Raw genomic sequence first — 14,808 nt, forward strand, 5'->3', positions numbered from 1 at the left:
TATGTCCAAAACTGTTCGTTTTGTATTTATCATCTATAAAATGTACTAAACTAGTGAAAGCAGTAGAGACAATGAAGACAGTCTCTATAGTGAAGTACCTTGGTCTATGAAGACAGTCTCTATAGTGAAGTACCTTGGTCCATGAAGACAGTCTCTATAGTGAAGTACCGTGGTCTATGAAGACAGTCTCTATAGTGAAGTACCTTGGTCTATGAAGACAGTCTCTATAGTGAAGTACCTTGGTCCATGAAGACAGTCTCTATAGTGAAGTACCGTGGTCTATGAAGACAGTCTCTATAGTGAAGTACCTTGGTCTATGAAGACAGTCTCTATAGTGAAGTACCTTGGTCTATGAAGACAGTCTCTATAGTGAAATACCTTGGTCTAGTGACAGTCTCTATAGTGAAGTACCTTGGTCTAGTGACAGTCTCTATAGTGAAGTACCTTGGTCCATGAAGACAGTCTCTATAGTGAAGTACCTTGGTCTAAGAAACAGTGTTGGGCAGTAACGAATTACTAATAATATATTACCGTAATATTATTACTTTATCCAGTAACGAGTAATATAAGGTATTACTCTGTCAAAACTGGTAATATGTAACGCTTTACTCCGCAAAAAAAGCCCTCGTTACCCGTTACTTGAAGTTGCCGCATCATGCAAAAATAGAACAGACCTACAAACTATAACACATATCAACAGAGATGCTGTGTAGCTTGTAGATCTGCCGCAGCTTGCGCACAGTTATGACGTAGCTTATGTGAGACGGGTGAGCCGAGCGTTGCTGCCTGTCAAGACAGTCATAGAAGAGAGGCTGGACAGCACAACATTCGGTCGTCCACAGTGCACGGCGCGTGACACAGCTCGGCCCCAGAGCCACCTGGAGGGACGGGGCCGGCTCCCAGGGGGTCCCCGACGGGTCCCCCACCCTTGGGGACCCCCGCGGACCCCCTCGCAGCCCGAAAAAACTAGGCCAAAACGGCCAAAAGTGGCCCGTCCACTGCATCTATAGCGGATCCCCAAGCTCGAAAACGCTAAGTGGATGGCTGGGACATTTACATTTAAAAAGCAATCGGGAGCGTGGACAAAAGCACGGCTTCGCAAATTATGCTTTGCATATCACCACAGCACATCAAGCCTCAAGCAACGCAATGCGATGTTGCTGTTTAGCCGTTAGCTTAGCCTCCAGCCCTCCACTAGACTGAGCCCTTGTGCTAACTGCTAGCCTCTCGCCTGTTGTAAAATGTAAACATAAGAAATACACATAGTTTCACTACTCACCGAAAGAGACTGTTTTAGGGAGTTGAAAGCCTACTTTCCTTAGTGGGAACCCCCCCAGAGCCCTCCACATCACTTATAAAATACACTTTTAAGCCAGAAAAGAAAATATTTATTATAAGGATAATATAGGCAGGGGTCTTCAACATGTCGTCCGGGACCCCTAGGATCCTCAGAGTTACAACAGGGGTCTCCATATATCCTTGTCTAATAACTGATAGGACCCCTTTCTTTTATTTACATCACCACTGACTAAACCCTAATATGTGTCCCAGCACCCCTGAGAGCCAGTCATTTCGGGGACTGTCATTATTCCCTGCAGCCAAAATGTTTTTTTTTTTTTTTTTGCTCTCTAAAAAGATAATGCCACAACAGCATCTCATAATATCTAGGCTACATTTCACTTAAACGCCAGAGCTTAACTCTGCATGTAAATAAGACTTTTTTTAATTAATGTGAGAGATCGGTACATAATTCTGTTAGTCCTCCCAGTTTATATTAGCTAAAATGCTAACTAGCCAGCCTTTGTTAGCCGTTTGTAGCCAAATGCGGTAATATCGGGACTCCATTACTTAGCGATGCAACCCACAGTATTTATCCCATTAATTTAATGCCACGTGTGTTCCAAATGAACAATTATTAACCACGTAATGTATGATTTTGTGTATTATTATTTATTATTCTTCCGCCGTTCTTCCGCTGTTTCTTCTTCTACGCTGGTGAAAATGATCCGTTCCTGCCTGGAGGCGTCTGTGACGTATGCGTTTGTCTTCTGTGAAGCTCCGGTGCGGAAGCTTCCTTTGTCACTGAGTTAGCTTAGCATTGAATAGATCAGTGTCGTCCTAAACTATCTAATTCTAACGTTCAGGGTGTTTGTTTTTTTGGACAATAAATTGACAGCCAAGAAAACATGGATGGAATGCAATCGTTCACTCGCCGTCGGAAAGTTGACTTTAGAGTAGACTATTCTGGTTGACTGGCTATGAGTGGCTAACGGCTAACGCTAGCTAGCGTTAGCTAGCGCTAGCTGCAGCGCTAGCTGCAGGCTATAAACAAATAAAACGTGACCCAACTCTATTGTTGCTCTCTTCTACAAGCTCACAACGCGAGGCGGTTAAGCCTGTAGATTGTGTTTTATTATCAGGTCAGATAATCCTTCTGACTGAAGTTACACAAACACTGATTATGCTACATTTAGCACAGTTAGCCCTGTTGCGCACGTAATAAATTCACTTCAACCTCGTGTTGAGCAGTTAATCCTATTTGCTACGTACGTCTACAAAAACCTTCATATTTCAAAGATAACGTGCTTACTGAAGTCTCACAGATGTCACAGTATGGTACGCTCAAGCAGAATTACCCGTATCTTTCGTATTGTTTAATAAACTGCATTTTAATCCGATCAGATGCCATTTTCTGTTGTTTTTCAGCCATGCGACCCCATCGGTTGCGAGGTGTACTGCACTTAGATACATTAATACCTTTTTAAGGAAACGACGACCGATCGGATTAAAATGCTCCTCATTAAATAATACGATCATTACGGGACATTCTGCTGGAGCGTACCCTATGGTGACATCTGTGAGCCTTCACTAAGCAATTTATCTTTGTAATCTGACCGTTTGTGTAGACGTATGTAGCAAATTGGTTAAACTGCTCAACAGCAGATTGTGTTGAATTCACGGTTGGCGCAGCGTAGCGTCTTTACATTTAGCCCAATAATGCTTGAGATGCTGTTGTGGCATTATCTTTTTAGAGAGCAATAACTAAAGTTTAAAACATACATAAACCACTTTAGCCCTATGTTATACCAAGGCTATTTGAAAATAGACGATCTACAAGCTCACAACGCATTGCGGTGCGATGCGTTGTGAGCTTGTAGATCTGCTATTTTCAAACATTTTGTACTTTTACTTTTGGTACTTTAAGTACATTTGGATACCAATACTTTTGTACTTTTACTCAAGTACATTTTTTATTCTGGACTTTTACTTGTAACAGAGTGATTCTACATTGCAGAATTGATACTTTACTTTATTATAAAATGTTGGTACTTTTTCCACCACTGTGTAAACATTTGTGTTCTCATGCCAATAAAGCTTCTTTGAATTGAAGATTGAATTGAAGATTGCTCCCCATGTGGCGGAGTCAGGTCATTGCAGGTTAGAAATTTATTTAAAACTTGAATATCTCAAAAGTACTATTTCAGCATGGCATCATTCTATAAGCCATATCTTCAAAACTGTTGGGTCAATCTCCACAACCAATATATCATTTTGTAGCTATGATCCCCAGCTTTCAAATGAAATGAAAACATGAAAATGAAAAAAATTGCAATGACTGGCTCTCAGGGAGATTGGGACACATATTTATTTATTCTGAGGAGTAGAGTGTAGAGGGGAAAGAGCAGTCCAAATACAGAGCCTAGGATCAAAATACTAAAGTACTGGGGTGTTTAAATGTAATAAAAATAAGCAATGTGTTGTTGCTTAGCTTATATATATTAATTATTAATTGATTCGCTTGTATACCAAAATCCATTAAAAAGGTTTATCACTGTTCCCAGGTCAAATATTGATGTGCGATTAAAATGTGATTATTTGCGATTAATTAATTACAAAGCCTGTCATTAATTATATATATATTTGAATTGCATCCCAGAGACTCTTATTGTTCCAATAAATTTGATTCAGTTCTAAAAGGAGCTGGCTAAACAGATTCTGTTGTAGGCCTAGGCCTACATCTATTTTCTTTTGCGGGGTAAAAAAAAAAAAGTAATATAACTTAATATATTAGATATTATTCTTGATTCCAAGTAATAAGTAATATAATATTATTACTTTTTCCAAGGTGTAATAAGTAATAAGTAACGATTACTCTCCCAAGTATTATTGCCCAACACTGCTAAGAAAACAGTCTCTATAGTGAAGTACCTTGGTCCATGAAGACAGTCTCTATAGTGAAGTACCTTGGTCTATGAAGACAGTCTCTATAGTGAAGTACCTTGGTCTATGAAGACAGTCTCTATAGTGAAGTACCTTGGTCTATGAAGACAGTCTCTATAGTGAAGTACCTTGGTCTATGAAGACAGTCTCTATAGTGAAGTACCTTGGTCTATGAAGACAGTCTCTATAGTGAAGTACCTTGGTCTATGAAGACAGTCTCTATAGTGAAGTACCATGGTCTAGTGACAGTCTCTAGTGAAGTACCTTGGTCCATGAAGACGGTCTTCCCGGTGAAGACCTTGTCTCCCACGCTGATCCGTCCCGGGCTGAAGACCGGTTCGTCCATGCTGTTGTCTCTGCAGAGCTTCACCAGGATCTCTGACGGCTTCAGCCGGTCTCTCCACGCATTGTAGCCATCCCTAGAGATAGATACAAACTATCCTTATAGATAGATAGATACATACACCCTTATAGATAGATACACATGCCTACGGTCTCTCCACGCATTCTAGCCATCCCTGGAGATAGATACATTCATCCTTATGATCTGTCCCATATAGCGCCACCATCAGGACGATTTTTTTAAACACATTTTTGGACACTGCTCCTACACATTTTGCCCTAAAATCACGCTGCGACCTGCCGGTCTCGTAACTCCCGATTAGGGAGTCTTACTGGTAATCATGATCTTACTCATGGTACTCTGCAGACCACAGGACGCTGTATGGTAGGGTTATAAGGGTAATAATAAAATTAATATTAATAATATCGTACTCATGCTACTCAGCCTGTATGGTAGGGTTATAAGGGTAATATGGGTAATAATAATAATAATAATTATAATATCGTACTCATGGTATTCAGACTGCAGACCGCAGGATGCTCGGTGGCGGCTGTAGAAGCGGTTCTCCAGGTCGATGCGTGTTTCTCCAATCAGGTCGTCTCCTCCCACCACATCGTAGTCGTACACCAGCACTGACAACAGCGCCTCCTGGGGGAAGGAGGCCTGCATCTCAAAGGACCTGAGGAGAGGAGAGGAGAGGAGAGGAGAGGAGAGGAGAGGAGAGGAGAGGAGAGGAGTTGTGATAGGAAAAAAGAAATCTCCTCTTTTACATGAACCCTAGTGACCTTACTCTGAGAACAGCCTGGAACGGTTGTTCAAGTGCAGCTAAACTTAGCATGTTAGTAAATTTGCCACAATTAACAATAGTGCATTGCACCTGTGCAGCTGACCTGCGGAACCTGGCAATATACCATTCTGTCAAGATGGGGAGAATATAATTATAATACCTTGTTAGTGACCATTTTGTTAAATGTTGCATTTGTAGTTATTGTACTGTAATTTAGCAACATAATAACCAGCACAGATAGACAAAGAGACATTTATATTAAAAGTAACTTTTATTTTCCTCCCCTGGACCCAGGGTATGGCAGCTGCATACCCAATTGACGCCCCTGGATTCCCCACTGTACGAACTTGAAAAAAACAAAAGGCCAGTTCACATATGAAAATGCAGCGGAGCCTTCCCTGTCAGTGACATCTGCTGCGCGGTTCAAGAGAGACGTTTTCCTAACCCTGGTGGGTTCTGCCATCACAGGCGTCAGTGGAGTCATTTCATAAGCCATGTTTCCATAAACTTATTCGAATTAGGGAAGTGAATTATCAGAAATGCGTATTAAGACAAAGCACATTAAATGTGCCCATTTCCATTAAACTGATGAAATGCGATTCTTGGCAGATCCTGCCTGATGGGTCCGTCTGACCGACGTGCTGTAAATACTTCCCGCGGGCTTGGCTTGCACACAGTGCACAGAGCTGGGAAGGAGCAGATTTTTTGTGACTCGCTGACCCAGAGCCGGTCGCGAAGCACTGCCACGGAGAAAGTGCGCCCGGCGGGGGCACAGAGCAAGTGACCCCGGCCTGGGCGCCCCGAGGGGCGTCCCCGAGCCGAGGCAGCCTTCCCGCCGCCATGTTTAGTCGTTGTTTTGTTGACGAAATTGTCAATATATTTATTCTTAGTTTTAGTCATCACAGCTTAGTTTTTCTAAATGAAAAAAAATGCAGTCGACAAACATTTTTCGTCATAGTTTTAGTCGACGAAATCAACACTGTTGGTCAGATTTCGATCGAGCACAAAATAACAGTCTGAATGATTAGAGACCAGCTTATCATAAATAACAGCCTGAATGAACAGATACCAGCTTATCAGAAGGAGGCCTCATCAATAAATCTTGAAACGGGCCTCCAAATTCTTAAAAGGATCCCTGGCTAGTAAGCGATGTAGGCCTTAGTATGTTATAATAACCCTCTTTAACCAAAATATACAATTTAAAACACTTGAAATGTCTTACTTTGAGAGAAAAAAGTTCATATTTTCAACCCATGGGGGAGCCATTGCACTATTCGTGGCAAGCAGTGATGACATAGTAGATGCTTTTTGGGTGGTCGGGCCCATAAGGTTAATATGGAACGTCAAAACAACGTTCTCTTTACAACATTTGAAACATTGTCTTGATGCTCAGATTAACTGTAGTTAGTAGTGTGGTGCTTTGCTGTTCTGTTCATATCAAGGATGTTTTGCCGTGCCTGTAACGTGTTTAATTCAACATTTAAAACTTGTTTACACCGCCATTTTAAATGGGCCCAACCAGCCAAAAAGCATCTACTAAGTCATCACTGCTTGCGACGAACAGTGCAATGGCTCCCCCCATGGGTTGAAAATATGAACTTTCTCTCAAAGGAAGATATTGTAAGTGTTTTAAATGCTATATTTTGGTTAAAGAGGGTTATTATAACATATTAAGGCCTACATGGCTTACTAGTCAGGGATCCTTTTTAAGGCCGCCGCTGCATTGATTGATTGATTGAAGACTTTATTAGAAGACTTTATTTGAAGACTTTATTAAAAGGTACAGTTTCATGACGGTACAGTTCACTGGTACAAGGTCAACTAAAGATCCTAGAAAAGACTACGCTCATTTTCATAGGAAACCATTGAAGTATCTCATTTAACATTGAATGACAGACGGATAGAACACAGTACTATGCAGCAGATATACTGGTAGCAAAAAAAGTTAATAAAAAAAAAAAGAAAGGAAAAAAAAAACATACAGTAGGTAAATACAAAGTAGGGTCAGGGGAGACTGGGCTAGGTTTGTTATTGCCATGCAGTTGAACGGCTGCCGCCACCACTTACAGGCTGCCGCCTGTAAGTGTTTTTTCAGGGCGATTTTAAAGGATGCTCGGGAACCACACTCCTTTAAGGCCGTTCCACATTTTGGTTGTATAGCAGAAGAACGAGTTTGACCCTTTGTTTGAGTTGACTTTGGGTTGAACAGAAAGAGACACAGACAGGCAGGCAGGCAGGCAGACAGACAGACAGACACCTTCCAAACACAGGGTCGAGGTGTTTGGGGATGTCATTACCTTCCAAACACAGGGTCGAGGTGTTTGGGGATGTCATTACCTTCCAAACACAGGGTTGAGTTGTTTGGGGATGTAATTGTCTCGGTCTTTGATCTCCGTCTTCCCCAGACGCAGACACACATAGGGGTCGGCCTTTCCATCAGGGTCGGCGGGGTGGAGGTTAGATGCCTTATAAGGACATAAACACATACATACAGGATGGAGGTTATAGATGCCTTATAAGGACATAAATAATACATTAACACATACATATTCATGAGGTATAAACACACAGAATGATGTGGTGTAGAGGAAGTGTAGCAGGGTGATTCACACTCTGGTATTTCCCCCAGACCAAAAGGAGATGTCTCTTTGATCGAGTGCAGGGGTTTTCAAAGTGGGTGACGGGGCACCCTGGGGTGCCGCGACGGCAGTCCAGGGGTGCCGCAAGATCATTTGATAATATTTGGAATTCATTTGGACACTTGAAAAAATATCATTTCAAACTTGAAGTACAAAGTTATTCTCAGTCAGTTCTAACCAAAATGGCTATTATCTCAACGTTTTCCTTGCAACATAATCACAAAAATATTGTCTAGGGATGTTCCTAGCGACTAATTTCACTGACGTGTACACGACAATTTTGTAAACGAATATTCGACTATTCGAAAATTAATGGTTGTTTTTTTTTTTTATTGTAATTTCACACAGAAAATAGCCAAAACTGAGCACTTCGATCTATTAGGGCAAACCTCGTTTGAAAAAAGTATCAAGAGTATATAAAAGCCTTTTAACGCTTCCAGTGCCAGCCCCTAGAGGGCACCAAAGAATGCCAGACTTTCTCCCATAGGGGACTGCATTAGCATCCGGGGGCTCACGTTGCAGTTGCAGCGTGCTCACGTTCGTGCACGTCATGGAAAGGTCCCGGATGATAATGCTAACAGAATAGCTATTCCCATTTTGTCATTTTAAAGATCATTTTTCGGCGATTTCGCCGTAAATAAACCTCGCGCCACATCCCTAAAAACACAATCCAGAGATATGGGCCTCCAAAGATGTGGTTTTTCATTGGATTCGGCGGCCATTCGCGGCGCCGTTTCGCGGCCATTCGCGGCCCCCGGATTTGGAACACTGGATTTTAAATTTAGGCTCAGGCTTCAGAAGGCCTCGGATCATTTTATTCATTTCATTAAAAAAGCCGAACATGTTCGGGATAGGCACACTGGACGTCGTTCCGGAAGCGGTGCTGAACATTTGGTGAACATTGGGGGGCTCAAAAATGTATTTTAAACCATTTTTAATGGAATATATCGTCGGACCATGTAAAATGGCTAGCTGGCTAGCGTAGGACGAGCCAGGACCACCCACGACTCTACAAGCAGCTCAGGGTAAGTCAATTAATAAAAAAAAAATTGTATTGGATTGAAATAAAGCCGAACATGTTCGGGATAGGCACAGAATGAGTTAAAATGTTATATAATATTGAAATCTTGCTCAAATTAATCAATTACGTCATTGTGTGAATCTATTAGGGCATTCACGAATGGTGATTTTTAGTATTAGAATTATTCGACCTCAAATCCAAATAGTTGAATATTCGACAGGACTGGCAAATATTAAGTAAGCAAGAGGCGGACTTTGTGAAAATAGCAGATCTACATGCTCACAACGCCTCGCAACGCGAGGCGTTGTGAGCATGTAGATCTGCTATTTTCACAATATTTATCTGCGGAACCGAGTGCTTTTCAGGGTGGGGGTCCCCAGTTCAAATATGTTTATTTTGGGGGTCACAGCCTAAAAAGGTTTGAGAACCCCTGGTATAGAGCATTAACAAATGCATCCACCAGGGGCATTGACAACTCATTCTTATGACTTTCTATCTAGCCAAGATTTATAAACTATATATTTTTTAAAGAGAAAACAATAAAAAAAAGCGAATATTCAACTTCAGTGAACAACGTCAAATAGTGACTTTGATATTCGAATATTCAAATATTTGGTGAATGCCCTAGCTTGTATAGATGCTGCGCCGGCCCCAAGTCTCCCGGTGCAGCCAGCCTGCTCTGTCCGAGTGGAGAGGGCTTTTAGACGGGCATGCAGGGTCCCGCATGTCACAGAGACATGGGTGCACGTCTAATTTCTAATGGATTCATTCATCAGTGTTGGGGAAGTTAAAGTTACATGTAACTGAGTTACGTAGAGTTACATTTTGCTGTACCTTGCTGGTAACTGAGTTACATTCATATTTCTGTAACTGAGATACTTTTTGGGTCATTTTTGGCTCAAGTTACAAGTTACAAGAAGTTACAAGCAAAGTTATAATTTTACATTTAAGTTTTGTTAAGATTGACAATCAAATGACCTCAACAGATCATAATGTTGTTCTTTTTTAACTTTATTTTAGGAACACAGATGTTTACTAAAGAAAATTTCAACCTTTTTGAAATAAAACATAAAACTCAGTTGAGAGGCATATTCCTGCTGGCATGTGACTTTTTTTGTAGGATATTATATTTTGTTCCATGTACACCAAATGTACATCCTCAATTTAACACTGGAAAAAAAAATAACTCAAGTTACTCAAGTTACTTTTTCTATGTAACTTGAAACTTTATAAGTTACATTTCTCCAGGGGTATAACTTTAACTTGATCAAGTTACTGCCATGGTGAGTTACTTGTAACTGCAAGTTACGCTTTCAAAGTAACTTCCCCAACACTGATTGTTATAGGCCTAAGCAGAGGAAAAATTGTAGCCTATTATGTAGGCTATTTATAACAATCATTCCTACTGTTTTATTTATCTACTGACCATTTACAGATGATGTAAAATTATTTCAATCTGCTCAGATTCAGAACTTACAGCGCATAGCCTATGTCGACTGTCTGGTCCGAGACAGTTTGCCCTCCTGGTCCCCAAGCTGTGGAATAAACTCCCTGTCGCACTTAGAACAACGGACTCACTCGCTAGCTTTCGCCGTGGACTGAAGACTCACCTTTTCAGACTCCACCTAAACCCATAGCACTACTGAAACACTCAATGACCATACAGCTAGTTAGCATTTTTTGTTTTGTTTTTTTAGAATCCTTTTTTTTCTTTACTGATTATATTGTTTTTTCTAGATTGATATTCATATGCATTTGTTATATTGTTGTTGATGTTCTGACATGTTATCTTTTTTATTATAGTGATGTATTATCTGCTTATTGTAAGTCGCTTTGGATTAAAAGCGGCTAAATGCCTAAACTGTAAACTGTCGACACTTGGAATCATCACAGCTGATTTCGTGATTTGTCTGCCTCTAATATTTCATTGCCTATCAAAAAAACACTACGTGAACATTTTACAGAGTGAAGAGAATGTGAAAGAGTAGGCTAATCGGTTCTCTGTGCCGTGCGCTGTCCTGCAACTTTTAGCGGAGGTATACTGTATGCTTCTCTTCATCTCTCTGCCTTGCTCAGTCGCTCTGTCTCTCTCTCGATCCCCGTTTTCAAGCGCAAATGGACCCTTTATTATTATCACTATTGACCTTTACTCTCGACTAAATTAACGTTATTTGGTCACTTAGAAATTATTGATATCTAGTAGGGGTGAAACGATATAGTAACTGAATCGAAAAATCTATATCGATTGCAAAAACAAAATATCGTACCATTTTGGCTCGTATCGTATCATTTTAAAATGCGGTAATCGGTATCGAATCTTTTTGCAATGCAAATAATTGATTGTATGGAAACTAAGTATTTGTGCCTTTTATTTAGCAATTTTGAGAGGGAAAATGAAAAAGAGCGGTCAAATTACCTTTCCATTCCATAAAGCTACTCTGGTCTATGGATAAATGTGTGTAATCTCATGTGTTCATGTCAAGGTGCGGATTTTTCCATGTGTTGTAATATAATGTCCATGTATTTGCTATCACACCTCTATTGACTTGTTTCACACATATTTAATGTCTTTGCTATATAGTTACTGTATCGATTTTAAACTAGAAAATACTCGCTTCAAGCCAGAAAACAATGGCTATAAAAGTACAAAATGTCAAGATCGCAGGCAGTGCTCTCTTTGACGTTACTGACGCAATCGGACGCTGCATGCATGATTTGAGGCATTTTGTTCCAAAAATGTGTTATGCAAAAGTTGACCCGCTGGTGGCGCTATAACAGGCCAATGTGAGAAGGGTGGCATCTGTTCCTTGACCTAGTGGGAATGTGCTTGCAAGATTTCACGCACGTCCAAATTAATTCCAAATATTATCAAATGATCTCGCCGCACCCCTGGACTGCCGTCACGGCACCCCAGGGTGCCCCGTCACCCACTTTGAAAACCCCTGGTATAGAGAGATACTTACAGATAGAGCTGGGATACCCGACCGAAATCCGACGGGACCCGACAAGCCCGACGGGCTCGGGCTCGGGTCGGACGCATTTTCACAATTAATTGTCGGACGTCGATTCGGGTCGGACATAATTTTGATTCATAGAAAATAAAGTGTAAAACTATACAACTATCGTCTCTGTGTGTGCTATTTCCTTGTCTTTCTGGTGCACTGCACGGCACGTGGCTACGCTCAGTGCGTTGTCTTGACAACCATGCACACATGTTCATGGGGAAAAGGAAGTGGGAGACGGAGTGTCATATGTGACAGAGAACAAACAAACAAACAAACAGATACACGAGAAGAAAAAGCGAATGAGTGAGAGATAATGTTGCCGCCAGCAGAGATAAAAGTTAACTTGTCTACGGTAAAGTTTAAAGCAATTAAAAACGAAAGAGGGAAATCAGCGCCGCGGTATGGACGCATTTCAACGTAGTTGTCAACGCAGACATAATTAAAAAGTCCGATGTTGAATGTAGCCTTAGCCTAAAACCCATAAACCATAATGGTTGGATTAATAATAGTTTTTGATTAAGAAAGACGGCCAACTGGCCGTGGACTGGCCGTTTGTGGACGCTGGATATTAAAAGCAGATGTCAGATTCGTCTATGCTGGTAAGACTGAATACATTTTGATATTGATTGAACATGTGGAAAAGGTTTGTGTGTGAATACTTTATTAACAGTTTGTAAAAGAGGATTTTAAGTGTGTGACTGCAGCGAGTCACTGACTGCAGTCAGACAAGAGTCACCAGACGCGCAATGCACGTTATAGCCTATTATTTAATAATCTAACGTAGCCTACTTGTGTAATTATTTAAAACACTTTCACAAGCCACAATGTGGCTTAATATTATTATTAAGGGTAACAAACAGGCACGTTGCATGCACTCACTGCACATTATAACACGTTTGCTAGTGAGTGTAAATCAGTGGCTTCCTCAAAGAAAAAGAAACGAGGCGAAAAAGCGTTGAAAACATAAGGTTCGGGCCTCGGCTCGGGTCGGACGCTTTTTCGTGATTAATGCTCGGACGTCGACTCGGGTCGGACAGAAAACTGTCGGACACAGGTTCGGGTCGGACAGAAAAAATGGGCCCGATCCCAGCTCTACTTACAGACACTAAGTAGACTCTCACTAGGACCCTGGTGGTCACGTTGGGAGGAATTCCTCTGCTGACACTTAACTGGTGGCCTTCTTCATCATCATCATCATCGTCATCCTCATCCTCAGTCACCTTAAAGAGACAGAACCTCCCCTGAACACACACACACACACACACACACACACACACACACACACACACACACACATGCACTACGGTTTAGTGATGAAAAGTGTTGTTGAGTCATCACTTTTCACAGTTTCAAGGGACCGTTTTTACTCCAAGGAATGTTTTTCGTGCAATGGATTCAGAATCATGAAAAAAAAAAGTAATTTGACCCCTCACATACTACTTAAAGGACAACTTTAGTTTTTTTTACAACAAGGGTTCATATTTTAGATTGTAATTAAAGAATATAAAAGATGAGTGTTAAAATTATTTCATTTACTTCTTTCTATTGTTTTAGAGATGCTTATTTCAGTGGTTGGGGGCATACGTACAAGTGGCAATATATGTAATTGTACACAGAATAAGCCCATTCCCGAGATACAACGCAACCTTTCATGGTTGGATGTGACTTATGGGGGCTAGAAGTGTTACTGTAAATAGCAATAAAGAAACTGCTGGCTTATTGTGTCTAAAAAGACATATTTAGCCACTTATACGCATGCCCCCATGCGTACGCATGCCCCACTGATATAAGTGATTTTAGCACAAGTGTTAATTCTCATCGCCTGTCCACAGGAGGCTTTTTCTATATTACAATAATCAAATCTAACACCCAATCAAGTACAGTAAACATTAATACTAGTCTAAAACCCAGTGAAGTACAAAAACAATAATACTAGTCTAAAACCCAGTCAAAGTACAAAGTACAAACAATTATAATATGCGATTACTAATAAGAACTAACAATCCACAATCTGACCCATCAGTCTGTAGGACATACACAATCATAAGTAGCCATAATCAATTGACACAGCAGGTAAGGAACAGAAACTATTCATGTGAGCACAGCTGATTTGATTTCAACCATAACTTGAGTCCTCTGTAAAAGACATTACCATCTGTCTCTAGTTTTAAGACTGTAGGCAGAGAGTTCCAAAGGTCTACCCCCTTTACTGAGAAAGCAGACTGTCCGAATGAGTTACTGTCGGAAGAACGGCAAACAAACATTTCTTTTCGGACGATGAACTCCGCTAGCGCATACTCCTGTTCCTTTTTAATCGTTGTAATTGATTCCAACTCTAAAATAACTTCACTTATTGCTTGTTTTATTGTTTCAGCGTTAACCGTTACACTTGTTGCATCGAGAGCAGCCATGTCGTTTTGAAAATGCTGCAGCAAGCTAGCCTGATCTCAGACTCAGCTCACGCAGTAGTCTGAAACTGTGCCCTATTCTGAGCGATTTACGGGGACGGGACTTTTTTGCGCGCGAGTGATCGCGACGCACGGTGGACGTGATGCACGGTCGCGGAGTGTGTGTGTGATTGAGTGTGTGTCTCTGTCTGTGCCAGTGACTGCTTCCACACAGAACTGCGACCAGAAACATGTAATCAACATTAACAGCTTGGTGAAATCAGCAGGCGCGCGCGCGTGTGTGTGTGTGTGCCTTCCTCAGCCTGCCTGTGTGTGTGAACTTCGTTTGAATCATTTCAACTGCTGCGCGGATTGGATATTCGTTAGACCCACCCCTCATTGGAG

General features: G+C 41.1%; 1 protein-coding gene across 1 annotated transcript in view; it reads right to left on the reverse strand.

Moving 5' to 3' along the window:
- Positions 1–14,808, reverse strand: part of fer1l6 (fer-1 like family member 6) — a gene marked incomplete at its 3' end in the record, with an annotated part of 112,963 nt that overhangs the window by 25,037 nt on the left and 73,118 nt on the right. Inside the window, exons 28-31 of the mRNA XM_080723566.1 lie at positions 13,117–13,257; positions 7,689–7,816; positions 5,073–5,243; positions 4,486–4,640 (exon numbers count right to left, since the gene is read on the reverse strand). Of these exons, the coding sequence (XP_080579692.1) occupies positions 4,486–4,640; positions 5,073–5,243; positions 7,689–7,816; positions 13,117–13,257 (595 nt within the window). The remainder of the gene's footprint in view (positions 1–4,485; positions 4,641–5,072; positions 5,244–7,688; positions 7,817–13,116; positions 13,258–14,808) is intronic.

This window comes from Nannobrachium achirus, assembly GCF_963921795.1.
Source record: "Nannobrachium achirus genome assembly, chromosome: 4".
NCBI classification, from domain to species: domain Eukaryota; kingdom Metazoa; phylum Chordata; class Actinopteri; order Myctophiformes; family Myctophidae; genus Nannobrachium; species Nannobrachium achirus.